This window comes from Cinclus cinclus, chromosome 9, assembly GCF_963662255.1.
Source record: "Cinclus cinclus chromosome 9, bCinCin1.1, whole genome shotgun sequence".
In the NCBI taxonomy this organism is placed as follows: domain Eukaryota; kingdom Metazoa; phylum Chordata; class Aves; order Passeriformes; family Cinclidae; genus Cinclus; species Cinclus cinclus.
Window position 1 is genome coordinate 6937824 of NC_085054.1, and position 27688 is coordinate 6965511.

General features: G+C 40.7%; 2 protein-coding genes across 7 annotated transcripts in view; one reads left to right on the forward strand and one right to left on the reverse strand.

Moving 5' to 3' along the window:
- The window catches only part of AGPS (alkylglycerone phosphate synthase), a 74942-nt gene extending 70993 nt beyond the window's left edge, over window positions 1-3949 (reverse strand). The window contains exons 1-2 of one of the 2 annotated variants that reach the window (XM_062498641.1): window positions 3873-3949; window positions 1759-1966 (exon numbers count right to left, since the gene is read on the reverse strand). In XM_062498641.1, coding sequence (XP_062354625.1) covers window positions 1759-1863 — 105 coding nt within the window. In that variant the 5' untranslated portion in view covers window positions 1864-1966; window positions 3873-3949. Of the gene's footprint in view, window positions 1-1758; window positions 1967-3498; window positions 3850-3872 lie in introns of those variants that run through there. The other variant, XM_062498642.1, reaches the window with a different exon arrangement.
- On the forward strand, window positions 1-27439 carry NFE2L2 (NFE2 like bZIP transcription factor 2). Of its 5 annotated transcripts, none has more exons than XM_062498634.1 (5): window positions 1-290; window positions 22129-22398; window positions 22556-22651; window positions 22985-23164; window positions 25055-27439. In XM_062498634.1, exons 1-5 carry the CDS (start codon window positions 120-122, stop codon window positions 26255-26257), a joined length of 1920 nt encoding a protein of 639 aa, XP_062354618.1. In that variant the 5' UTR covers window positions 1-119; the 3' UTR covers window positions 26258-27439. The 5 variants fall into 5 exon arrangements, with proteins under 5 accessions (XP_062354618.1, XP_062354623.1, XP_062354622.1 ...); XM_062498639.1 differs by lacking the exon at window positions 1-290 and adding an exon at window positions 4456-4573; XM_062498638.1 differs by lacking the exon at window positions 1-290 and adding an exon at window positions 4725-4828.
- The last annotated feature ends 249 nt before the right edge of the window (window positions 27440-27688 follow it).

Genomic DNA, 27688 nt, shown 5'->3' on the forward strand with positions numbered 1-27688 from the left:
GTGTCCCCTCCCAGCTCCTTGTTCACCGGCCCAAGAAAAAAGAGAAGGCCCTGTCACTGTGCAAGCACTGCTCAGCAAAAGCTGAAACACCCCTGTGTTATCTTTTTATCTGTTTTAATATGCTGTTCTCAAGATTTTTTCAACTTGAAAGGAAGTTGATTTCTAAGGTTAAGTCATCAACCCGTAACAAGACAGAAACTCTCACAATCAAGCATTCAAACCATATCAATGCCAACTTATTCTACAGGATGGGACAAGTACCAGCAGAAGATCAACTGTTCCTGACTCCTGTGAGTCAAATTTAAAGCTGAACTTTCCTCAGGAAGATTAAGGGTGTATATTCTACTTACTCATATTCATGTACAAAGTCTTACCACTTCCTGTATTTCCACAGTTCCCAAGAATGAAATCACAACCAATACTTAATGTCTGGGACTTAGGCAAAGGTTGCAGGCATATGGTAACTATTCCACTAGTCCTAGACACAGGGTCTTCACTATGGAGACATGGCAAAACCAGTACTGGACTTCAGATTATATATTAACCTCATCAGCTTTTAGATGGCAGGGGTTAGGGAAGAATAATTCCATGGTGGCTGAAAACATGCCACCTTATGCCATTAGCAAGCAGGGATCTATGGTCCATCTCATGACTCTGTGGTGTAAGAAGGGAAGAGAACATGTGTCACGTGTAATGCTAATTCCAGGCTGTTTGGTTTACATTTCATGCTGAGATCTCTCTAAAACAGAAAACAGAGGATGTCTTCTTACCACTGAGTGAAAAATAAGTGTTGCTTCACTGATTCCTTTCATTGGTGTTTTTCTAGGGATATCACAGGGACTGATTTTAAAATAAATTTCTTTATTAAAAATGCAACATCAAAAAACCTCAAAATCCAAGATCCTCAGAGTCACTTCTCATTACAGTTTCGGTCAAAATAGTCACTGGTTGAAAGGTCAGAAATTCAGAGACTGAAGCTGACTTGGCAAGTCAGGACTTGTCTCCAACATTTTTCAGAAGTTTGAAAATTGTTACTTCAACAGATATTTTCTTACACTGCCATTTAATCTGAAGGTACCCAAACGATCAAGTCTTTAAAAAGTTTGTTTTTCGGCAGTAGGTGGCACTATCAAGTTTCACAAATATTGTAATATAAATTAATATAAAATTCAATGCACGTAAATTATTATAAAAAGAACAAGAAAAGCCATCAGTATAAATTCTGATAATAAATATTTTTCTAAATATTACAATTGAGAAAATGTCTAATGGAAGACGAGGAATGAGAATGTCTAGTATCAAAATAGGCAACATGTAACATTTAAAATATGTGTCATAAAAAGTTCTGTATTATCTTTGTAAAGTACCCCCTTGAGTTGTTCTTGAATATACTACTTCAGCTACTTTGAATTTCCCAGCAATTATATGTATCTCATTTGCTTATAAAATGTAATACTGCAATGATGAGTGTCAATACATCTAGAATAAGTTATGTACTTTTTATAAGGTAAATGAATGTATACAAACATTAATATGGCAAACGGAAAAAGCATTTGGATTTTTCTTTTGTGGTGGAAAGTTTACACTTAACAAGCAGAGATTAGAGCACTACTACACGTAGGGCCAGATTCCTCCATGTATACTATACGGGGATGTTACTATATCCCAAATAAACTCCAGGATTAAAAAGATGCAATGTTAATTGAAAACATTTTCTTAAAAACTTTACTCTATAAAAATCTGTAAAGAGCAACTCACAAACAAATCTGTGTTTCCAGGTATTCCAGACTGTCTGATGACAAAATAACAGTATAAGCACTGCGGGTACTTTGTTTCAGAAGCTCCCAATGCCATGTATCTCATTTCTCAGCAGTGTACAGCAGGAATAATCCAGTGCAACACAGCACTTTCATTAAGCCGATTTTTGGATGACTGCCTTTTCATTAGAAGTGAAGTCCTGGTCAGCCTGAGCACAAGGTGTGAAGATAAGGAAAGGAGAAAAGAAATTAAGTAAGGAATGCAAATGAAATATATAGTCGATGCTCTTTTATCTGCCTGACCAGAAAGTGTCCTTGCCATTTTTTACTTCCCCCCAGGCTCCAAACAAGCTGCTTGGCTCTGCATACTATTTCTGCTCTATGATACAACCTATGCCAATGCCCAAGATTCATACTTTCTTTCGTTTTGTTTTCTATTAAATAAAGAATGTAGAAAAGACACTTTTATAGCTTCACAGCATTTTTTAATGAACTGGCATTGTGTATTACTCCTTCTGTGTATTACTCCTCCTTGTCTGCTTACTGTTCCTTTTATAATACTGAGAAAGTAAAAAGCTGGTACTTAATAAAAACATAATTCGCAAGGATCTGGCAGCAGCTGCATTCAAAAGGTTTTTAAACTTGCAACAGCCTGCTTCAGTTTCTCCAGAATCTTCAACAAGAGTCCTTCTTGTTGGATTCACTTGGGTTCACTTTCAGACCTCAAAATAAAGTGGTGCTACAAAAATAATATACAGGAATATACTTTACATTTTGCTGTTTGTTTTCCATTACAAATTCAGTGTCCATTACAAATGATTCATTGTCACCTTGTATTCTACCTCCATGAAATCAAAGCCACAGCACTGTAAGAGCCGCCTCAATATACCTAATTCATTCAGCACATGTCCTTCTTAGACCTCCACAGTGTGTCTAGTGGCTCCACGGACATGCTTCAACTAAACTTTCATTGTAAGGGAAGTGCTTCCACTGCAGCTTGTACAGTTATCAAATATGTATATAGGAAATCCACTTATATTACAGATTCTTCTTCCTTCCAAGGGATGTATCAATTTCATGTAATTACAGCAAGATCTTTGGGTAGACACACAGCTGCAACATGAAGGTGCAAAGAACTTCTAAATTATTAGAGACATATCAAATTTATATACTTACGCTATTTTTTAAGTTGTGAAGTCACAGCTTTGTACCTTGAAGGGCAAACCTGAAAACGAGATATTCACCCTAGCTCTGTTTAAATGAGCTGTTTAAATTCCAGCAGCTGTGCATACCCAAAGCAGGGTCTGACACAAACTCGGTAGAGTACTCTGGCTGCAAAGCACAGAAACAAAACACCCGCAAAGGAGTAACAGGGAGATTTATCAGGTATAGTAACTGTCCTCTAATTTCACACTATTTGGTTCAATTAGTCATTGAAAGTACGTCAGAAATGGGCTTGAGGAGCCACCCAAGGATCATCTGAAAGGCACAGTGTCATACGCTGTCAGCCAGGCTACACACACACAGCAGCAGCAGACCCTTTCCAAAGTGGTATTCAGTGCACTGAGTGGATTAACTGTTTGACTTTCAAGGGGAGTTCAACTTGCTCTCTGAGTAATGTAATTCACCATATAACGACAGGTGTTTAAGATAAAAGACACTGCAACAATTTGGTAAATCTGGCACATGTAAGGATGCCAGCCTGTGGCCTGGCTGTCTGCTCTAAGGCACTCCCCCTTACATTTAGGCACGCTCTGGCACCTGAGAAGTAGATGTGTTGGGGGTTGTGATGTGTTGTTTTAACGTGTGTTGCATATTAAACAGTCCTAAAAGGTTGATAAAATGGTATCAGGACTGGTATGTCGCTCCGAGGGCACCCTCGCCCGGAGCTACCAACTCCAAACACTTGGTGCGTGCCAACCCCGGATCCCCCGGTATCTGTTTCGGCTGGTTCGACGGCTCGTTCGGGATGCCCTGCCCGGCAGCCGGCGCACACGGGGCTGTTGCCGGGACTCTGCCGTCCCTCCGCGCTGCCCGCCGGGCTGCCGGCAGTGCTCCCTGCTCCAGAGCCGAACTCCCCGGCCTCGCTCGGAGCAGGGCCGCTCCTACACTCACCGACGACACCCGGAGCAGAGGCTGCCTCGGGAGCGGGGGGCGCTGGGCCGCGGCAGCGCGGACGAGGCGCCCGTCACGGCCGCCGCCGCTGCCGGGAAAGCCGCCGCCTCCGCGGGTCCGGCGGGCGCTGAGTGGCTGCGCGGCCGGGCCGGGGCGGAGCGCGGGGGCGGCCGCCGTCCCGGCGCGGCCCCGTCCCCAAACAGCACCGAGAGAAGCGGCGGGCGGTGCCGGGCCAGCCGCCGCCCCCGCGCCGTGCCGTGCCGTGCCGTGCCGTGCCGTGCCGGCCCGTGCCGGCCCTCGCTGAGCCGGCCCCGCGCCATGGAGATCGAGGCGGCCGGCATCGCGCAGGTGAGAGCGGTGCCGCGGCCCGGGCAGGCCCGGCCGTGAGGGCGAGGGGCGGGGCGGCCGTCACGAGCCCGCGAGCACGTGGCGCTGGCGGCGGCCCCGCCCCCCGGAACGTGCTGAGTCACGGTAGGGGCGGGGCCGCGCTGCCCGCTGTGGGGGCCGGGCCCGGGTCAGCGAGGGCCGCCCGCAGCCTCGGGAGCGCGGGGAGGGCCGGGCCGGGCCGGGCAGGGCGAGGGGTCGGGGCCGCCCCCGAGGGAGCGGCCGGGGAGGCGCCGGCGCCGGAGGGGCTGCCCGAGCCGGGTGCAGCCTGGAGTCGCTGCCCCCGGCGGGCCCGAGCGCTGCCGCTTCCCACTCGGGTGAGTTACCGCCGCTTGCCGCCGCTGCTGCAGCCCGGGCCCGCTCCTGCTCCTGGGCTCTCGCACAAGCACGCGCTGCTGTCCCGGGGCGGCTCCGGGCTCGCCGTGGGGTCCGGACCAGGCTCGCACACGCAGCCCGCGGAGCCCGGGCTGCCCCGGCACCTCCGCCGCTGGAAAACCCCGCCAGCGCTTTGGGCGCCGAGCGGACGGAGCCGGGGTGGCCTCTGCCAGGGCCGGTGTCCTGGAGGCTCAGAGGTGCTTGTGGTTTGTACTCATGTGCTGTGGAGCCTCTTCTCTCGAAGCCTGGGGAATTCAGTACTGTTGTGTTGCAAACTAGTTGCACAACAGCTGCCTGAATAACTGAAAACATAATTCAACTCCATTGTAAATTTATATAATTGTGCTTTTCTTGGGAGTTTGAATAGAAACATATCCTTATCAACAAAATACTAGGTTTAAGGAAATAATACTTAAAACTTGTTCTGGGAGCTGCTTTAATTCTTTTCATACTGCAAAATTAAGACTCAAGTCTCAAGTGTTCTGATGCTCTTCTGGTGTGTGTTGGTACAATATGTACTATCCAGTAGAGTTTCTTGTAACATTATCTGTGCTTTAGGATATATAAGTGGGTACTTCTGCAGATACTTCAGCAGTATGGGATGTACCTTTTTCTGTTTATTGGATAGTCCTTTTGAGTCTTGGACTGCTCACAGCACTGCTTGGCGCATCTGTTTTTCTAGCCCTGGGTAATACAGCCATGACCTCCACCTCGCCTCCTCAGTTTGTTGGCAAATACTGCAAAAGAAATCACTGTATTGGGCTGTGCTACGTAAACACCCTGGGAATTTGGTTTTTGTCTATATTATCCAGGCACTTTTGGTCTCATTCCTGAGGTACTCTTAACAGACTAATTCCTGCATGATTTCTTACTTTCTTCCCCAGTCCACTGTGACTTCTCTTCCAGAAACCTCACTTTTGTTACTAGTCTGCCTGCTTTGTCAAACCTTCTCTACTAAGCCACCTGTTGCACTTTTCCTATCTAAGCTTGGCAGCTGCTGATTTCTTCTCTTGCAGACCTAGCCTGAAAGGCTGTGTGTTTTTTAGATAGCAACTTATCATCATCTTTGACATATAGTCCTAAAGTACTCATTAAATGTAAAATTCACGTGCCCTGTAGCAAAAAAGTGTTCACTCAAAATGTTCAAGGGGGAACACAATCTTCATTTGGCCCCTCATTTTGCATGCCAGCAGATGAGAAAGTTTTCTTAGTGTCTATGTGCCTGCTAGCAATAGTCATAGCAGTAGAGGTGAGTGTGTAGGGGTTGATCAAACTCCTTAACCAGAATGTGAAACCTCCACTTTCAGCTATGTACTTCTGGGGGAGTTAGCAGAGCTCTCTCCTGCAATATTCTTGTAAAAAGTATTCCCTTGTTGTACCTTTCTGCCTGGAAAGAGGGTGCACCTCTGTGCACAGAGGTGAAATGGAACACTGCCTACATAGAACTCAAACCATCCTAGAAAAAAGATTGCAGTGGAACAAGTGGTCTGGATGTTTCAAATCACACTTGAGAAGGCAGGACCTTTCTCTTCAGTAAATGTGAAGTTATTGAAAGAGTTTCCTGTAACCATGTGAAAAAGCTCAACAAGCCACTTAGTTATTAAATTTTGAGCCTCACAACAAGAGGGCAAAAAGAATTCCCTTTCCAACACAAGTAATGAAGCTGTGGGTTGCATTAGATTGGAAATAAGACTAATCGCAACAACTAGCAAAACCAATAGACAAATAATTGAGTGTGCATGCAAGTGTATCTGTTAGGGTTTTTCTAGAGAGCTGTCCTGAAGAGTCTCCAGCTCAATTAGTGTAATCTCTTCAGTATAGAGGGCTTTGATGAGGAATTACATGTACTTTTCTTTTTCTTGACGTGCTGCACTAAATCATCAAGTGAGTGGGTTTATTTTTATTTCCTAATAGCCTCTCATTTCCACATGATTCTGTGGGAAAGTCAAAAAAGTACCCCACTCAGGGCTGGCAGCAAGTCTTTGCTTTTTCAGTTGATGTTTTTCTTTTTTTTTTTTTTTAATGTTCTTGATAATGGGATTTAATAACCTTATTGAATAGGGATATCTGATCAATATATCTGTAGATATATCTATTCATGTATCTATGTGAATAAAATGAAGAAATGCCCATATTTCTGAATATATTGATATCTACTAAAATGGAGGACAAGTTTGGAGGAAGTAGATGAAAGCTTATCACAAGCACTTCCTTAAGTAAAAATGCATTTATTTTGACATCCCAGTAGTTCTGTGCTCACCTTGATATTGAGCTATATTGGCAGAGCTTTCTTTCCTTCAAAACTCAAAAAATAATATCTTTCAGTTAAGCCAGTGTTAGATATAATGCAGTGTAGCATGTTTGGCTGAAATGAATGTAGCCTAGCAGGAGCTGATCTTGTCAATCCATCCTGGAGAACATCTAATTGAATATTGTTATTAGCGTAGTAAATATCCATCATATGAGCCCTGTTCTGTAGCATTACTTTAAAATGTGCCAAGAACTTACAGCTATATTGGGAACTGTGGGAAGTGTGAGATCATGTCTCAGAAAACCTGACTATCTGCCTTGAAGAAGTTAATTTTTAACACTCAAAGTTGGAGGAGAGCTTGGCTTTGAAAGTTTATTGGGAAGTGTTTGAAAGAGACCAAACTGGAATTAAAAAGAACATTCATTGTAAGCAGAAGGCAGCTGGCTGTTCCTGTGTGCTTTAAAGAAGTTGAGATGTTTTTATTGGACTGTGTGGGCAGTTAGGAAGGTTTGTGTTCACTTCCCACTAATGTTCATAGCAAGAATAAATTTTAGCTTTCTGTCTCTTTCTTTATTCTTTTTTAATTGAAAGGATAGAGATATTATAATATTCATCCTGAATAAGAATGCCATAGGTTACGTATAACCATGGAAATGGTTGAAAATTATTATTGTATTTATTGTTGCACCTGAATACCATTTTGGTTTCTTTTGCTTTCTTTACCTCTTAAATTTGCAAAGCAGAAAAGTACCTGTTTGATAGTTACTGCTACTTCCATGATCCTGACTGAAATGAGTGTAGCAATAGCATCTTGAACATATTTATACTGTTAAAAAGTATCAGATAGCTTGGTGGAGTATACTGGGCTTTGTTGAGGAGCACTAGAAGTGAAAGGACCCAAGTGAAGCATTTGTTCTGAGTAAAAACAATTCATACTATTCCTTACTGAAGTTTTTCATATGTAGTTGTAAAATTTTGTTTTATTTGTTCCTTCAGTAGAAGAACTAAGAAAACTCAAACCAGCAAGAGCTGATGGAGTTTGTCACTGAAAGTTTTTGGAATGCAGTCGACTTCATAAGGAGAATCAAAATAGGCAATTGCAGGCTCAGAAAAGGGTGAACTTGAGGGACAAAGAAAAAATACAGAAAGTCCACATGAAGGTGCCAGTAAGTGATGCCACATGTACCCATACCTGTAACACAGGGTGTGTGATTGATTGTGAAGAAGAAATTGGGTTGATTTTTGTATCTCAAGCACTGCTTCTTTCTCTTTTCTTCTCTTTGCAATTACAAAGATAAGCTTTAAAATTACTAAACCATTCACTAAATTTAGGTCAATTTGTGCAAGTGCGATGTACTTCCAATGATTGTGTTGGCTGAGGCCAGGGCAGTACAAGTTCAGGCAGTAACCTATTGGCATGAATTAAATATTAATCCCCTGCTGATTGAGTTGCAGCCAGCAAGAAGTCCTGCAAAGTCTCCAGGTTAATCACCTGGTTAAAGTTTGCTTTGGCCTCCATCTCATTCCAGGCCTCAGTAACCTATTATTTTAATGTAGCACATTCCTAGAAAACTTGAAAGGGTTTGAAGTCTGGTCAGTTTTCCAATCCTGTATATTATAACAAAGTTAGACTTTGTGCCACAGAATGCTGCTTTAGGTGAAGGGGAAAGAATATGACACATTGGTCTGCTTAGTCCTTTTTCAGCAATAAACTGATTTAATTGCTTTTGAAAACACTTCATTTGCTACCTCTGCAAGTCTTCCAGTATGACCAATGAGAAGTCATGACTTTGAATTTATGTTATCCAAGGATGACTGATATACAGTGAACCACAGTGCCCCTCAGGGTTGCTCAACTGCAATTCTTTTATGGCATATCTGCTTCATTAAGGTAAACAATTAAACCAGCGGTAAGAACTGAAGGTGGCAGTGCTATCTGTGGTGGATAAAACTGCTGGAAACTGGGGAAGGCTTATCTGCAACAGATACTGGCAAATGCATTCAATTAAATATAGGCATTGTGTGCTTAAAGGTTTCTTACCCAATAACTGCTTTCTGTATGGGAAAAGCAAAGCTAGTGACAGTCACGTATTAATTGGCAGTAGCAAGAATTTAATTATCTTATAGCACTTCAGTTTTTCTAAAGTAGAAGAGCAGTGTTACTGCTCTGTGCAGCACAGTAGTGAAACAATCAGAGCAACACCTATTTTTGTGCTTCTGTGATTTCTACATAGGTATTAATTTTTTTTACTATTCTTTAAAATAAGGAAATAAAAAAATATTCCTCATTATATTATCTCGTTGTAACATACTTTGACATGTATATGTCAACAGTGGCCATTTCAAATGGAAGCAAAGTCTCTCAGAACAATACACTTAAGTATTAATTTGGCACCAATATTTTAATTAAATATTAATTTGGTTTACCAAGCAGTCTGTAACAACTTCTAGTATAGATAAAAGTGTTTAATTATTTGACTGCTTTGGAGAGGAGCATTTGTCTTTATCTTACGAAGGATCTTCTGTTTTCTGTCTTTTGCTATTTTGAAGTCTTGATGAAACATTTTCTGTGTTTTCTTGAAGTGACACATTGATTTTTCAATATGTCAATACATTTGCTTTGTATTTGCCACTTAATTTATGTGTAAATATTCACTTTAAAACTCACTTTAAAATACATAGATGTTTTGACATGTTCTGGAGATCTTGGAAAGCTTTCAGGAAATTGTAAGAATGTGAATAAATCAGAGTTAAGTTGGCATTGTCCTACCAGCAGAGTATAACTGCTGCTCAGTAGTATATTATTAAACCCTAGCACAAGTACTGTTTGGTGCAGCTCTAGTAGAATGGGTATAGCTTAGAAATACTAGTTATGTGGCTGCAATTTATGCACTACAGATGGGGTTGAAGTTTTTTATTATGTCAGTTCTGATTTCTCATTTGGGCCTGATTAGCTGCAGTTTTTATATTGGTAAGAAGGAATATAAAACAGTGTTTGTTTAGCAAAGTTATTTGGGAGGGACTGTAAATGACTATTAATGTTTTCTGTCTTTAAATGTAAACTAGACCATTTTATAAGGTATGTCTGTTCATGTGGATGCTGTTGCAGTATGGAGGGAGTTGAAACCACTCAACTTTGTACATGTCTTGCAGTTAGACTTGTAGCCTGACTTCTGCAGTATTATTATTATCTAGTTAAAATTAAGAGAAGAGAAAGGGAAAGAAAGTTCCTTTAAGATTGAAGTTGCAGCAACAAAGTTACGTAAGATGAGTTTGAAACCATCTCTTTAAAACCTTTTAAGGAAGTATCTTCTGCGTGGCTATGAAATGTAAAGATATCAACTTTTCCCTCCATGCTCACACTTCTGTCTTGCAGTTTCAAAGTTTTATTGCAGTTTGCTCTATTGATTTTACATGCTGTCTCTTGTTAAGTATAACAAAATTCCACTCCTGGAGACGGCTTGCGAAACAAAGTTTGCATGCTTGGGAACTTGACTCAGAAGGAGCTTGGTTGATAGTGTGCCTGTAAGAGGAGGTTTGTTTTATGATTAAGGGTGTGTCTGTTTGCTATGTTTGAAAATTAATACCTAGAAAATGTTAAAGCAGTAACTTTTCAACAGCTGAGTTACATGAAAGTTGCTGTGACTTTGATTTGCTTCCTTCTCAGGTGACCCCACCATTTTGCCGTAAAGAGCTGTGATAAAAAGATCATGGGGGGGTTGTTTGTTTGAAACCTTGTGGTAAAATGAGCATCTTCCTACTTACTGCTGTAATTAGAGTGGAAAAATTCCTGCGCTGCTTGGGCTCCCCATTGGGAGATCCCCATTCAGAATTCCCAGGCAGCACGTGGTTGGTGCAGGTCTGGCACTGGGAATGCTGCCCGCTCCCGTGTAAGAGGGCCAGTTTTAATGTCTGCTCTGCCTGGGCGGGGGCTCTTCATCATTTCTTCTTCTGCCTTCAGGAGCTGTTTGCTTGAGTTACATGCTGTTGGGTAAGAAGACTGGATTTTGTTCAAAGTCAGGGTATTTGCCGTTGGATTGCGTGCAGTTGTGTGACCAGATGACTTGTTCCACAGTCAGCTGGGTAGCAGAACAATGGACAAGAGAGGATGGCAGGGATGAGTGGGTGGCTCTGAAGGCTGGTGCAGCTCAGCTCAGAAGGGTAAGATTTTCAGATGCTTCATGGCTGGAAGGAGATCGTGGAGGCTGTAACAGCAGAGGTCATCCAAGACCTGTCAGTGTGGGTATTCACCCCAGTTTGTGACACTAATGCTTGACTTCACCACTATCACAGCAGGAGTCACTGATATGTCTGCACCAGTGCAGCTAATAGAGTAATGAAGTGTCCTTGGTGCAAGTGTACTGCAGACCCTGGTGCAGTCTGCTGTGAATTACTTGACATGAGATGCATGGACATGTTATCTGACACTAAATTTATTAATTATATTCACTCTCAGCTTTGTTTCTGTTGTAGATGGTTCTTGAGCAGATCTGTGTCAGCTGAGGAATTTCTGGAGGATTGTCACACTGATATCTGTAGAATAAATCAAACCTGAGTAAACTTTTGAAATAAGTAGGATTTAAGATGCCAAAGGATGAAAATAGAAGTCAGTAAAAAAAATTATGCTAGTAGAATAGCATAATATGAAAACCAGAATTTATATTTGAATCTAAATTGTGATTTCTGACAGCTGGTCTTCCAAATTATTTAAATGTAATTATTGGCTATGGAAATGCACATCATATTAATGTGCCTTACAGCTTTGTAACAGCTGTAACAGGTTGTAACAGAGAATTACAGCACAGTGACTTCTGATATTGTGCTTCCTATTTTGGTTTTAGTATTTGAACTATAATGTTATCAGGTTAATTCTTCAACTAGTCCAAATTGTTGTGACTCAGTGAAGTGTTGTAGTGCCACAGCATCTTTTCTGGCTCAATTTGTAATCCTTTATCATTGACCACTTCAGGAGTGTAGTCTGCACTGACCACTGTTGGGAATCTTTGCTCAGCTGACAGCTAGTGCATACATCTGTAGACATTTTTCATCTCTCAAAGTTTCTTTTTGTTGGCAAAGTGAAGAATGGAAGCCACTTAAATAATAAAACTGTTAGTGGAGTGCTTCAGAGTACTCTGAAAGTGTCCCTATGGTCAGACCCACAGTATTATGTTAAATTCAAAATGAAGCTTGGGATGAGAGTTTTTGATAAAATGGGCTGTGAGTCTACTGTATCCTCCAAGGGGACAGACATGGAAGAAGCTCTGAGGAAAGTGGTGGGAGGTGGAGGTTCTTGATTTGGATGGCAGGACAGTTACTGATGGTTGAGCTTTGCAGTTTTGTTGCTCTTTTGAAGACACTGAGCATTACTTTGACAAGAGTTATAAAACCTTTTACCTGCTCTGGTTTGTGCCTTGGAAGATGAGTTAGATTCTTTCGCTTTCAGAATTTATAAATTGAAAAGTGAGGGCTGAAATGCCCCACACAGACAAAGCTTTAGTTTTCTACCCAGTTATTGTTCACTTCCTCAGTGGGTTTACCTTTTTTAAGCAAAAGCTGTCATTGTGGACAGAAATTGGACATTGTGGACATGTAGATGCCTGACTTGTTGCCCCTTATCGAGCTTTCTGATTTAGCTGTTTAACTTCACAGGACCTTCATGTGAAGGAGATTCCTGAAGCCTTTGTGAGGCCTGATGATTTCTAGAGGCTTGCATTTTGTAGATAAATGTGTGGATTACGAGTGCTTAAGAAAATGAGTACAACCTACCCTTGCTTCATTCTATGGAAGGATAACTCACGTATCTTGGTGTGGCTAGAGAAAAGCTATATGAACTCCTTTCATGCAAATTGAATAATGATTTCTATGATGCTTTGTATAAATTTAGGTAGAGTGTTCTTGGTCAACAGTGCACAGTTGAATGGTATTATTATTGACTGAAGTACGTCACTAGTGAAGGCTGCTCACAGTGTCAAATTGAGTTCACAGTACCATTTAACCATGAATTTCTCTTTTGGAAAGATACTGCCAGCACAGCTAAAACATACCCCTCTGGTATCCCTTTCTCAAATCTGTTATGATTCTGTACTGCCCAGTGGTGAGCAGTTGAATAGCAAGGTATTTTTGGCCTCTTTTCTGGGTTTGGTTTCTCTTCCCTTGCAGAAACTAAACAGTAAGTGTATTAGAGGCTGAACATTGAAAAGAACCCCTGCTTCTGCTTGTTTAGTGAGAACTGTGCACTGATTGAATTCCCAGCAGTGTCTAGATGGATTATGTATGTGAAAAAGGCGTATTAATTGCAGGACTGACTCAGGATGGTATTTAACACCTGTGCCCCACAGACTGCAGTGGGAACTGTGTACCTATGTACTCTGCCAGATGGGGGCACATCTGGAGCAAACACTGTTCCTGCAATATTACCCTATTCTTAAACTTTTAGTCTTAAGATAGTACTCCTGGCTGATGAGGTGTTCATATGCAATTTCCTTGATGCAGCCACAGTAGCTGTCTGTTTCTGAAAGAGGGCTGCTGGGTATGTGCTGGCAGGACACTGGGTGAACCTCATTGCTTTTTAACTCACCCAGGCACTCCAGTTGCTTGCCACTGCAGCTTGGTCCACAACCACCACTAACAAAGTAAGTTGCTTGTGAGCTGAGTGAGGTGGAAGTTGACAAGAGCTGCCTCTCGTGATGTCAGAGCATGCAGTGTGCACATCCAGGCTCTGCTGCAGCTGTATTGACACACAGGTGCTGACCCTGTAACTTCCCCAGCCATCAGCAAAGCAAAGGCTGGAAGTGGGGATTTTGAACTAAGATGCCAGTGCAGTGCAGTGCAGGCGTGTAGTACAAGAAAGATATAATCCTGGAGAATATATAGACTCTCAAACAAGCACACAGTTTTCATGTTTGGTTTGAAACATGCTTTTCCAAAAGGTGTGAAATCAAAATAGTGGCTAATAAGTTATAACCCAAGATTTATACAACTGAAAGTTATTTGCAGTCTTTTAGGTTCTTTTTTCTGTTCCTGTGCTATTTTGCTTTCTGATTTGTTTGATTGGACAAAATAATGTGCTATAATTTGACTGGATCATGTTTCCTAGATGACTGAGCCACTGTTATAAACAAATCCTCTTGTGTATAAACTTGTGAGTATCCTGTGGCAATGTCTGCAGAGCAAATGTTTGGCTGGGTACAGCAGAATAGCTCGAAGATAATAATTTAACAGGTAACTGTTTTTCAGGTACTGTAGGTTCAATATAGAAAGTGAAGTGGCACACAGAGGCTTTTGTATTCCTGTGATTAAAAAATTAGCAGTGTTTTTCTTATATTACTTGTTTACATATAGGGCTTCCTTTTGTTGTTGTATAAATGACAAAATTCAATAAATGCCTGTTTCATTATGATGCTGTTTTAACTTGGGAAGAAAAAAAAAACAAAACACAAAGTCATTAAAGCCATATTTCATTTCAGAAAGAGCTTGTCTATCTGAGATGGCTGCTATTTGAATACCTTTCAAAATGGAGTTATGTGGTGCAGTACATGGTGATTAGACAACAGCTAGAAAGTCAGCCACAGAATCACTCACTTTACTTGTTGGGGCTGCACAGCAGAATTTTGTTGATGTATCAGGCAAAAACAAATAGACAGACTAACCTACTCTAATGAAAACAATCCCGTATTTTTGCCAGCCTCCCAAGTTCATTGTGCGAGTTGTGTAATAGATTGTAACTTGAATACATATTAACTTTTTGTGTTTATTGACTTAATTTTGTAATGTGCTGATGCAAGATAAAGAAATAGCAAGTCAATAACTCTGTTAAGCTGAAAGAGGGATTCAGAATTGGAGTGTAAGGGACTGCAGCACTACTAGCCAAGTATACTGTGGAAAAGTGAAAATTGGATTGACGTGATATAATTAAGACTGCAAAGGGAAAAACAGAACCCATTTAAGTTAAAAAGCAAAGCTCTGAAAACATGTACGGCTCCTTGCTTTAGATACAGATGCTTCAGAAAGCACTCTGGGATGTCAAGAGTTTTAGGACTAAGTTTGAAGAAGTCGGATGACAGCCATGGCCATTTTTAGCTTGTTCTGAGCAGCCACAGTAGCTCTTGTAAATATGGGCATAATTCAGTTTATTTAAGAAAAATTCAGTGTCATCAGTTCACCATGTTAGACCTTACTCTGTCTTTTCTGTATGACTAAGGCAGAAATAAAGGAATTTGGAGCAGATACAATGCATGATAGATCTAGTCTTCAGTACTAGAGGATAACTTTGGAAAAATCACATACTGGACAAAGAAAATATGTACCAATATCAGGCTTAAGATTTTTCTTTCTGTAAGCCGTGCAAACGAGACAGTGGATTTGAAATTTCTTTTTTTTTTTCTTTAAGTATCTTGAGGTGGGATCAGTCCAGGCCCCATTCAGTCCCTGGATACCAACACTCTATGTTAAACTCTTACTATTTTAAACCTACCATCTAAAATATGTATTGATTAAACAATTTAGAAAACACAGCTGCATCTGGAGTGTCTGAGATAGATCATGGAACAGTCTTCTGCAGAAAGATCTGCAGCACTGAGCAAGAGTCCCCTGATCTGTTGTACCATAAATGGTCACATCAAAGCAGCCCAGATGTGCTGGGAAAAGGACACAGATCCCTGTTTGACTCTGGATGATGAGATTGAGCCAGAGAGCAGCGTGTTGCTCCTGCTGCTGTGCCCCAGGCTCAGAGTGCTGTGAGGCACTTGGACATGTCCAGTGTTTTAAGGAATGTCAGGGAGGTGGGGATTGATGGATTTTGCAGAAAAAAAAGAGACGACTTGCCAGAGTGAAGAAGTAAACTGTTCTGTGTTCTTCCTTTTCCTCGTCTTTGCTGTGTTTCTGATGGTGTTTTTCTTTACCTGCTGTATTCTTGCTTTACTGTTAGCATTAGGATTTTTCAGGTTTTGGAATTAAAATAAAGTTAGTACATTAATGACCATAAACAGCCTTCAACAGCTGTTTTTTATTGCAGTTACATTCTTGCTCATTTAATGTTCTTCGGGCTTAAAGAAACTTGGCTTTTCACTATACAGGGTGTTTTTTACAAGGTATATATGAGGTACCTTTTTTTCCCTGGCAGTTTGGAAAGCTTGCTTGCCATGGGATGTGTTCAAGAAAACCATCATGTTGAGAGCTGTACATAACTTACAGACTTAGCCTTTATTGATACCATTCCTGGAAGATGACATTTCAGGTAAAATACATAAATAATCCACCTGTCAGAGGAGTTATTTCTGGAGTGAGGGTTGGGAGAATGGGCGAGTGCTATCCAGAATGGTACTTCCAGCCAGGCAGAACCTCTCCCAGTCTTTGTCACAGTAATGCCCTTAGACAAGGCTTGTGGTGAGGCTTGCTTAAGAATGCTGAACAATCCAGACAAGGAATTCTTCAACTAATCTTAATTTATAAGTGTAGATCCTGACAACTTGACATTTATTAAGAGAGCTTGCTGTAATACAGTGGGAGGTACAGTTTGGAGTATGTGATGTGTGTTAGGAGAAAATAGAAATTTGCATACATAGACATAACATTTCAGGAGCTGATCTTACCTGGCTCTCTTGGGGCAGAAGAATGTCCCAAGATGCATGCTCAGCATGGACAGCTTTTAACAGGTTTGTTTATACAAATAGGGAACAAAAATTCTTTTTCAATATCACTTCTTTAAAGCTAGGGCTTTACAACCCTTTTGGAGTCCTTTCCTAGTTAAGTTAGCCTGCCAAGGCTTTAAGAGTGTTTTGTGGCTCAGGCATCCAAAGACTTTAGGACCTGGAAGAACAAATGGGCACAAAGAAAGAGAAGCAGGCTGGTGTAGTGTCAAAACATTCTGGTTTAGTGTCAGTACAGTCACACCAGTGTTAGGTGGCACAGATATGAAAGACAGAAAAAATACGTCCCCTTGCATCTATCCAAGCTCCTGGTTTCCTCCCAGATTTCTTAGAAAGTCTTGGTGAAAAATATGGGACAGCAGACAGCTCTGCAGGGCAGTTGGAGATTTGACCTTGTATATTCACAAATCACAAGTTGCTGTTGTGTGGCTTTGTTTGACAGCTGTCTGTCCTGTCACGCTTCCAAACCCTGAATTCAGAGGTCTGAAATTGCTGTTGTACCCCTCTGCCCACCAGTGTAAGTCACTTCTGTCATCCCCTTTTCCCCATTCTTCTCAATTATTTTTTAAAAGTTAGGGTGTTGGGCTAACTTTATCTGCTTTCTGTGCCTTCTCTTAAGCATAAGGCTTATGTTTCCAGAATTTTGTTCTGTAATTGTAAGCTGTAATTAAGTAACTTACCTTGAAAAAGATTTAGAAAACCAAACAGTAGTTACGGAGATGCCAGAGATTGTCTGAAAACATTAAATTATTTATAAATAATTTCTAAAAACTACTTGAACAAAATCAATTCTTCTTGAGTAAATGAAGTGAAAACCTTCAGCTGTTGCTTCCACTGTGCTTTTCTTAAGTGGTGAGATGCTTCCAGCTCTTCTTGTATTTGCCTTATTACTTGATGGACTTCTTTTCATTCTTGCCTTGAAGTGTTTCACATCCTAGAGCCTGTCTCACATCCAACACGGGTTTTTTATTTTAAAACAGAAAGGTAAGGTGCTATTTTCTTCATTCCCTTCACTTTCTGGAAAACAGATAAGAATTGAGGGAAACTTTGCCCTATCTCTTTCTGCAAGTAAGCTGTAGGAATGCTTTCCTGCTCCTCCTGTGGCACTGGCCTGACCTCCGTGCTGTATGCAATATCATTGATTCTGTTGCTTTTCTATTGGCTCATGCTGGCATGTGAAATCATCTCTCTTTGTGGGGTTAGGTGCTAACAGATCATGGGAAAGGAAAACAGATCCTTGTCTGGTGAGAGATTCTGCTCATGTTATCTCAGTTTATGGTGCAAAAGGTATGACTTTTGAAGTAAATGCACAAACCTCACAAGGTGCTCTGTTTCCAGGGGACAGGTTACAGTGGGTTGAAGGTGCTGAGATTGTTTCTCTGCTGACACTTGGGCTGCTACCTGTAAATGGTTTACATTCTAAACACTACCAAAACCAGTCAGATAAACCAGACAGGGATGAAACAAAAGATTAGCATTTTGTTTAATGCACGGAAGTCAGTCCATGAAAGTAACATGAAAACAGGGTCTCTTTCCTTTGTTTACCCCTCTGCAAATATTTGCTTAGGAGCAATAAGAGTTAATTGTCAAACTTTACAATGTAGTCAGAGATTTTCTCATAAAATGTATAACAGACTCTGCCCAGATGGCAAATGCTGATATGTAAATCTAAAACATGAAAATTTCCATTGGGGGCCAGATGGTGGCTTAATGTGAATTGTTTAACATTTATGTTTATCTTATTAAAAGTGCCTTTATATGTCCAAACTAAGCTATCAATGTGGTTGGAAGAGCATATCACTAAATGAACAGAAAAATCAAACCACCAGTACAAGGCACCTCCTGCTTACATGGATCATGGGAAAGCAAAAATGTCTTCTATTGAGAGAAGTTGTTTCTCTGTCTTCAGAATTGTGAAGAAAATCAAACCAAAATCAACCAAAAGCAAATCACTGTTTGTCTGCTTGTGGAAATCTTAAACCCATACCATTTTGTCCAAATTTAAAACTGTGGGACGACAGCAATGTGTTTGCCCTTGGCCTGGGCGTTGGTGCTCGGAGGGAAGGAGCTGAGCTCCAGGCCAGGGGGAAGCACCATGGCTGCAATCCCTCCTGGGCACAGGCTGGGCTCTTCCTGCACAGCCTCCGGGCTCTGCCAAACCCATCGTTTCCTCTGATGCAATCCAAGAAGTTGCACAACGGAGGAAAGAACAAGTGGGCGCTTGTGGAGGCTGTCACATGAGGCTGTGCCTTTGCAGTAAATGTGCCTGATCTTCAGGGAAGTGGTCAGCCTGGCTCTGAAGGGCAGCAGCCAGCCCTGGGTCAGGTGCATCTTTCACAGGACTCTGGGTGCATGTGTTCAGTTTAGATGCCAGTCTGTGCTCCCTTGTCCCTCCAAATGAGTCTTTCTGACACCAGCATGTGGTGTTGAGGCATCTAAAAACCAGCAGGTTGCTCTTGTACAGGAGAGGAGAACACGTTTTAATAGCTTCAGTTTTAACACTCCAGGCGTGGAGGCACAGTTACTACTGGGATACTTTCACAGTAGAAGGGGAAAACTGCTTCAGTGATGAACCTAAAGCAGGATGCCTGCCTGTGTATGTATGTGTGTGCTGGTGTTGGACAAGGCAGGGAAATAAAGAGGAAGACTGTGGAGGGGCTAGAGGAACAAAATTGCAAAATGTTTGCTTTAGGCTGCAAGGGTTTTTTTTACGAGTTCTTTGCCATTACCTCGTGCTTGTGGTTGTGATTCATTCCTCAGTGAATCACTGGTCAATGTTGACTCCCTTAACTTTGACCTGAGGCTTTGGACTAATGACCAGAATACGTTTTTTTCTTGAAAAGGGAAGTATTACTAAGAGCATTGGCTGAAATTATAGATAAGTGTTAAGTGGCAGGTTAATATTTAAATCAGTGTGCTGTTAGATACTACGTATCAGCATATTGACCAGAACACTCCCTCCAAGTAGCCTATTTATGTTAAGAGTAATTAGTTGCATTGTTACTCAAAGTTAAGACTAACATTGCTGTATTTATGTACAACTTTTTGAACTGAAAATAAGAGGGCTCTTTTCCAGTTGCATGGTGGTAACAAAAACAAAACAACCCATCCTTTTGGTTTTAAGTGTCACTAGCACAACTAAATAAAATTTAAAAGTACTCCCAACAAGGGTAGAGCATGACTGTTTGGCAAAGCTCAGCTCTTTGCCAGAGATAAGACACTGACCTAAATATGGTCCCTTGAAAAATGGTGACAGGAGCCAATCAGTGCTGTTATATTTGTCAAACAGCAGCTCAAGTTCCTGACAATCTTGATAAGTATGTGAGCATATTCATTCAAAAAAGAATCCTGAACTGACTGCTGCACGCACAAAGAGGCAGAGCTGTACAGCCACAGCATTTTCTTTGGTCAGCTGGTGTCTTTGGAGACATCTCATCCCACAAAGGAGGCAACACCCAAAGCTACTTCGATAATGAATATTGCCATTAGAATGGCTATTAGAAAGATGTAATAGCTGGGTCTTAAGTTTTTGTACTAAGGCTACGTGGATTTTCTTCTTAAGGAGAATGTGTTTTGCCTTCTGTAGCTACAGAAAGAAAAACTTTTGTTTTTCATGACTTAACCTGAAACTGATCACCTGTTCTGATATTTTTGTGCATTATACACACACATGCACAAAAAAAAAAATTCTGAGTCACATTTTAATGGTGCTTTGTAAATGAATAATTCAGAAGTGAGCCCTAAAATCCAGATCCTGCAGTTTTATCCAGAACATATTGCAAATGCTCAGAAACTAAGAAACACTTTTGGATCTGCTGCAGAAGGAGACACTGAGCAGCTGGTAAACTACTGGCCCTTAATGAAGCTGTACCATATTGCAGTGTCTCAAATTACTGCAGAACTTAATTAGTTCGTTTTACCCTGCCAATCTGGAAAGACCAAACATTGTCTTGGGCAGCCACTGCAATAATTTCAGCTTCTTCATTGCTGGCCATTAAAGCTGCATTTGGTCTCTCCCAGCAAGGTATATTAAATATGTTTTAGATTTGGAAATGCCTGCATTATGTTACACAGAGATATTTTATGTAACTACCTGGTTTAGTAAAAATACATTTTTTTAGTTATTAGTAGAAGTTGTTCATGCCACATGGAATGAGGACACTGAATTGGTTTGTTCAGATGTGGACTGGGCCTAAAGCTTTTTGCCATAACTGTTGGACAGACGTGATCATTTTGAATGGCAGCATGAGCTGGCATTCAGATTGCTTTGCTTCTCTATTTGAAAATAACCTTCAGAGAGAAGGGAGTGTTTGAATTTGATGTGCTGGCAAAAAATTGTATCTTGGGTGTAGAGCTGCTGGGTGAATCAGGAAGGTTTTGTTTAAATGAAAAGCTGTGTTTGGTGTATTACTTGTAGTGTGTTAATCTGATGAGGATGCCCAACACCAAACATTATTTTTACATGCTGCCCCTGAAGGGTAATTTTAAGCATAATGAAACATGATGCAAAATCAAAAACTTCTAGGCACCAGCTAAATGGTTGGCATTTACGCATCTGAAAAATGTGGCTAGCAAGTGTTAAAATTCTGTATCAGCAGGCATACAAATTGATAAATTTTGAAATTTTGAGTGTTAGGTTTTCTTCATAGAAGAAAATACTCTAGACTTCAGCCCTAAAAATATTGACTGTTTGAACAAGAAAAAACTAAAACAAAAGAATCCACTAACCCTCTTGCTCTCCCCCCACAATAAAAAACCCTGATGCAATAAATTAAAAGTAATTCTAGCCAAAGCAAATAGTATTAAGCAATTGCCTTTTCCTAAACAGCAGAATTCCATTTGGACTCTGTGATGAGCCAGGGGCCAACTCATTAACAGTGTGAGACCCTGCAGCTACTTTATACTCAGCTGCTCCAAACCAGTCACATTTAGAACATCAACACAGACTAAGCTTTAAATTACAGGTTTTAACTAACAGTCTTAATAATTGTCTTTAATGCTAGGGATGTTATGTCACTTGGTGTCTTTGAAACCAGATTCTCTTCCAGCTCTGAAGCTCTGTACTGCTGATCTTTAAGATGAATACCATCTTTAAGATGAATTAATATTACAAAATACATTTTGCAGTATGGCTATTACAGTTACTTCAGGAAGCCTCCATCATGTTTTTAGTTAGCTTTTGCAGTTTTACAAGAACGTGTGAAAAAAAATTTACATGTTCAAACTTTTCAATTTCTCTCTTTTCTCCTAAAAATATTTATTTGTGACAAATTCATTCTGTATCTTCATGTTTTCTATAAGACAAGTCAAAAAAGAAGAATATATTTATGCTCTGGCTAGTTCCTGTATTTCCTTACCAATTGTAATAAATTCTTGGTTTCTGTGATCCTGTGTGTGGGCCACAGGAACCAAACCATCAGATCACACACTTCAGAAAGGTCACATAGAGGCATATTTTATTTTTGGTAATTTTTAGGATTAAGAGAATAAACTTCAGTTACGTGAGTCTACCCATTTGACACATAGATTAAAGCTTTGCTGTTGTTTTCAACCATTCTGCTGGGGAGGAACTTGCTTAAAAAAAGCATTTCTGTTGCAGGACATGAACTTGATCGACATCCTTTGGAGGCAAGATATAGACCTTGGGGCAAGACGTGAAGTTTTTGATTCTAGTCAGCGACAGAAGGAGTATGAACTTGAGAAACAGAAGAAACTTGAAAAGGAAAGACAAGAGCAGCTCCAAAAAGAGCAGGAGGAAGCCTTGCTGGCTCAGCTGGAGTTAGATGAAGAGACGGGTGAATTTGTTCCTGTGCAGCCAGCTCAGGGCATTCAGTCAGAAAATACTGAGCCATCCATTGTCTTCTCACAGGTAAACTCCAGTGCTTTGAGTGTGTGTCCCCCTGTTCCCATTCACAGGAAGGCATAATACCAGGGGCTGCCTAAAATGAATTTGCATGTGTTGCTGTAATGGAAGATCTTCGTTAGTCAAAGTTGCAGTAACCTTTTTTCATAACTCTCCTATTTAGACCACAGAGCCTTCAAAACCAGAAGCAGAGGCCTTGTCCTTTGATGACTGCATGCAGCTCTTGGCAGAAGCATTCCCGTTTATAGATGAGCATGAGGTAAAAATGCACAGTTCAGTGGTTTCATGGGTAGTCTTCCATGGGGTCAGTCTCATGTCTTCTCTGATGAAGCATAAGGCTAATTTGTGATCTGAGTTTTTTCCTCAAGCTGGCTCCAGCTGGCATAAAGCAGTGAGTAGGCTTAAGCCTATTTTTATATTATTTCATTATATTAAAAAAAAGCTTTTCTTTAAGAAATACCGGTTTGTTCTGCAGAAATGGTAGATCTCCAAAAACTAGATTTTTGCTTTTGAAAATGCACATCTTGTTTTTTGAGTGGGTTTTTTAGTTATCATTGCTTCAGCTTTTTAATTTTTTGTTCAAACCCTTCAGGCTTCTTCAGCTGCATTTCAGTCACTGGTTCCTGCTCAGGTCAATAGCAACCCAGCCTTTGTTTCCTCTGATCAAACTCAGCCACCTGAATCCCCTGATCTAGTACAACCCACTGATACAGAGAACATGCAGAACATAGAGCAAGTTTGGGAAGAATTACTGTCCCTTGCAGAGTTACAGGTTAGTGTGATAAGCACCTGAAAAACAAAGCATGATGTTTTTGAAGGACTGTAGTATTTTGGGGAAGGCAGTACAACAGCATCTGAACAGATGGTGATTATGACTTGGTTTCTACACCTGTAGAGTGCTTATAACTCAATATAAGCTTTAGTTTTTTTCAAAAAGAATGTCTTGAAAAACATGTAGAAAGAATGAAATTAACTCTTTACAGATAAGCCTTAATGAAACACTTCTCAGTCAGAACTTCCTCACGTTTATCAAGTCACTGTTTGCCTCTGTGTGCAACTTGATACAGCGTGATCATTGTCAAAATTCAGCTGCTCAGAAATGGACACTTCTGAGTCATTGATCTACTACAGGAATTGTTTTCACACGTGTTACTGTAAATGTTGGGGGGCTTTTTGTCAGTGTCTGATTGTGTGAATATGATTACTTTTGTATTCAACTTTCATCTAAGGAAAAGTTTGGTTTTTTTAAAGTGAGAATATATATTTTGGTACACAAAAGAGTCAGGTGTATTTATATGAATGCTGTTCATATATTCAGTAACAACAACTTGTGTAATGTACATGGACTGGATATTTCAAAGGAACAAAAAAATCACTTTGCTAATACAGAGAATATGTAGGGATTTTTATCATGTTTCTATTTCTATTTTCTTTATATTTTACTATAAAATTGAATAAATTTATTTTCAAATATAGTACTGTAGAATGTCATCATGCTTTTCAGCATGCTGCTGCTTTACTTTATGCTATTAATACAAGAGATGATTGCTTGGTGGAGTGCCTGTAAATCCGAATCATATTTCATAAAACTAAAGTGAAAATTTGTAGGAGCTGAATTTTTTCCTGCCACTCTCCCTTTTCCCTTTATCTTTTTATATTTTTTATAATCTAGTTTTCTAACCTGATTACTGTGTTAGGCCTAAAGGCCCTACAGAAGCAACAAGGGCAATTAGGTGTGAAGAGGCAGTAGTGATGGTGAAAATAGATTAAGAAACCAAACCAAAATAATCTATTGCAGTAATTCTGAATAGTATTTGAATAATTTTCTGGAGAAAAAAAAGGATAATTAAAATGAGGGCACTGCCTTTTACAAATTATGTTTAGAGAAATGGAAAAATAGAGCTCTCACACTGAAAGTCTTAGCTTAAGCCATGAAGGACCTCTAGTTAAGTAATTCCTGGGGGAAAGCAGCCCTGCTTATTTCAGCTTCGGTTAGACAACTGCTGTCCCCTTGGGAAGGTGTTCTTCTAACCAGCAAAAGAAAGCCCATCAGAGGAGCAGTCTGATGCTCACACTGGTGTTAGCCACCTGAACTAACGTGTGTTTGCCAGGCTCCATGTTAGCACTCTTCTTAGTGCCTTCATTCAGTAAATATTAGAAGAATCTTGGTTTTGAGGAACTGTGACATGAAAGTAATGGTGCTAGAAGTATTTGTTTGGTGTACATGCTCATGAAGTCTCATTCAGGAATTTTACACTTCTGTACTCATGCCATTCCTAGCAGTGGTGCTCATGAGAAGCTCAGACCTGGCAGCTCCAGGATCCCCACTAGCAACTGCCAGAACAGGAGGGCTCCATGCAGTTTCCATAACACATTGGAATGGGTGTCTTCAGCATCTTGCTCCGAGCCCGAGAGGCTCTGCTCTCTTCCTCTAAACATCTTTGTCCAGAACAAGTTGTGTTGTGCTCTTACCTTGGTGTCTGTCATCTTTCTCGATTGCCTCTTCATAGCACATGGGTGCTGTAGCCATCTAGACTACAGTGGTGTTATAAAACCCCTTTATGTCCATGCTGATAGCTATTTAATGCTTTTGGGTTGTAGAAAAGGGTTTTATCAGTTGGGAGATGCGTTGCTCAACTTCTCCCTTGTATTCCCCATCTAGTGCCTGAACATTGAAAATGATAACCTGGCTGAGGTGAGCACAGTCACGAGCCCTGAAACCAAGCCAGCAGAGATGCACAACAGCTACAATTACTGCAGCTCATTACCCATGCTGAAAAAAGACATTAACTGCAGTCCAGATTTCCTGGATGGTATGGAGGGCCCCTTCTCCAGCATTTTGCCACCAGAAGACACCAGCCAGCTGAGTGTGAACTCTTTAAATGACACATCCCCTTCAAACCCTGATTTCTGTGAGGATTTCTACACCACGTTCATTGATACAAAGGTGAACGGTGATGCAGCAGCAACGAACACAATCAGCCAATCCCTGGCAGAGATTCTAAGTGAACCTATTGATCTTTCTGACTTTGCACTGTGTAAAGCTTTTAATGGCTCAGGGACCAGAGCAGAATGTACCGATTCTGACTCTGGTATTTCACTGAATGCAAGTTCCAGCGTAGCGTCGCCGGAACACTCTGTGGAATCATCTGCCTGTGGAGATAAGACTTTGGGTTGCAGTGATTCTGAAATGGAAGACGTGGATAGCGCTCCTGGAAGCGTGCTGCAGAGCAGTGCTGATGTGTACTCTTTGCACCTCCAGGATCAGGCGTTTTCTTCCTTAGGGCCAAGCACTCAAACACCAAGTTTGCCGTGTACAGCCACACCAAGGAAAGAACCCCCTCCTGCTCCCGGCCAACCCAAAGCTCCCTTCACAAAAGATAAACCTCCAGGCCGCCTTGAAGCTCATCTCACAAGAGATGAGCAAAGAGCAAGAGCTCTGCAGATCCCTTTTCCTGTTGAAAAAATCATCAATCTCCCTGTTGCGGACTTCAGTGAAATGATGTCAAAGGAGCAGTTCAATGAAGCCCAGCTTACACTTATTCGAGATATACGCAGGAGAGGCAAGAACAAAGTGGCTGCTCAAAATTGCCGCAAAAGAAAACTGGAAAATATAGTAGAACTGGAGCATGATTTGAGTAACCTTAAAGATGAGAAAGAGAAGTTACTTAAGGAAAAAGGAGAGCATGACAGGAGCCTTCATCAAATGAAAAAGCAATTCACCACCTTGTACCTCGAGGTCTTCAGCATGCTACGTGATGAAGATGGAAAGCCTTACTCTCCTAGTGAATATTCACTGCAGCAAACTAGAGATGGCAACGTCTTTCTTGTTCCTAAGAGCAGGAAGTCGGGGACTAAACTTTGAAGGGCAGTACAGCTGGCTCCTGTTCTCTGAGTTATTTTTGTATCATTATCATGGTAGTTTTTACTGTGAGGTGGAATGCAGAATTAACTAATATTTGTCAAGTAAGTCTATGCAATGATAATTTTAAAGTTGTTAATTAGTTTACGGAAGATGCAAGTTGAAAATTAATCACATAATGCATATGGACAGATACAGAATTTTTAATCTGACTTTATAACAGATGCTTCCTTCATATAGCACCACTTTGACTAGTTTCCACATCTATGTAAATATTTAAATATGCCATATTTATATACTGTTCCTATCTATTGTTATATTCACAGATTTATTGGATATATATATAAATAAAAATGATTTTAGCCTTCTGAATATAATTTCGTGCAAGGCAACCAGGATGGCTTCTGATATTTTTTCTAAATATGCAATAGTGTTCCCCATTTTTCTTACACATTTATATTTGCTTTATATTTAATATATTAATGTAGTATAAAAGTTGACACTCAGTGTTTGATTTTGCTTTATCAGCTCATTAAACTTTTTAAGCTGTAGTTCATACACATTTATTTCCCTAAAGAAGAGAAATCCTTGCTAGTTATCCAAGGTTAAGTCTTCCTCTAGCATAATACTAAACCACACAGCATGCCAGCATTACTAATGCTTCATTCAGCTTCATTTTAATAACCTTTGGAAAGACCATATAACACAAAGTTTCAAATCTATGCTAAGCTGACATTTTTGTTTTCCTCCTTGCCCAGTGTGTAAATTGATGAAATCTTTTCTCCAAACCTTGTCAGCATTATGCCTTTTTCCAGCTAAGACTGCTGTAGGCTCTTGTGCAATTCTCCTAGAAATTACACTACTGTGCCTCTGACTTCAACCAACCAGCATCCCGTGTCCCTGCTGTTACTTTGGTGCTTATGGAAAACTGCACACTAGCAGCCAGCCACCTGCCCTGTTTGGAATCTCTGCTCAGTGAATTGAAAAGCTTTGTGGAGTTTAAATTATGGTTTATAAAAGAATAAAAAATGGGCAAATAAATAGCATTGTTTTGTTTACTACTTAAAGGAACTCATTGCACTTGAGCATTTTGGATTGTTTCAATACAGAAAATGCGTAATTTGTAAGACTTGTTGATCTAAACATTAAAAACTATCTTCATCCCTGTGAAAGTTCTAAAACACATGCTTGATCTGAAGTGATTTTTTTTCTTGCCACTGATGGTCCATATCATGGGTGGGTACTGGGGGAATGCAGGACACTGCTGCCACTTAAAACATGAGGACTAAGCCATCATTGAAGATTTCTGAGCACAGGTATCAAGGGAAAAGCACACCCAGCCATGGCCCTGGACAGTCTTGCGACACTGATAGACAGTAACTTAAAACACAAGGGCTGGTGGCAAAGCACAGAGCACCTAAAAAGCTCCTGGGA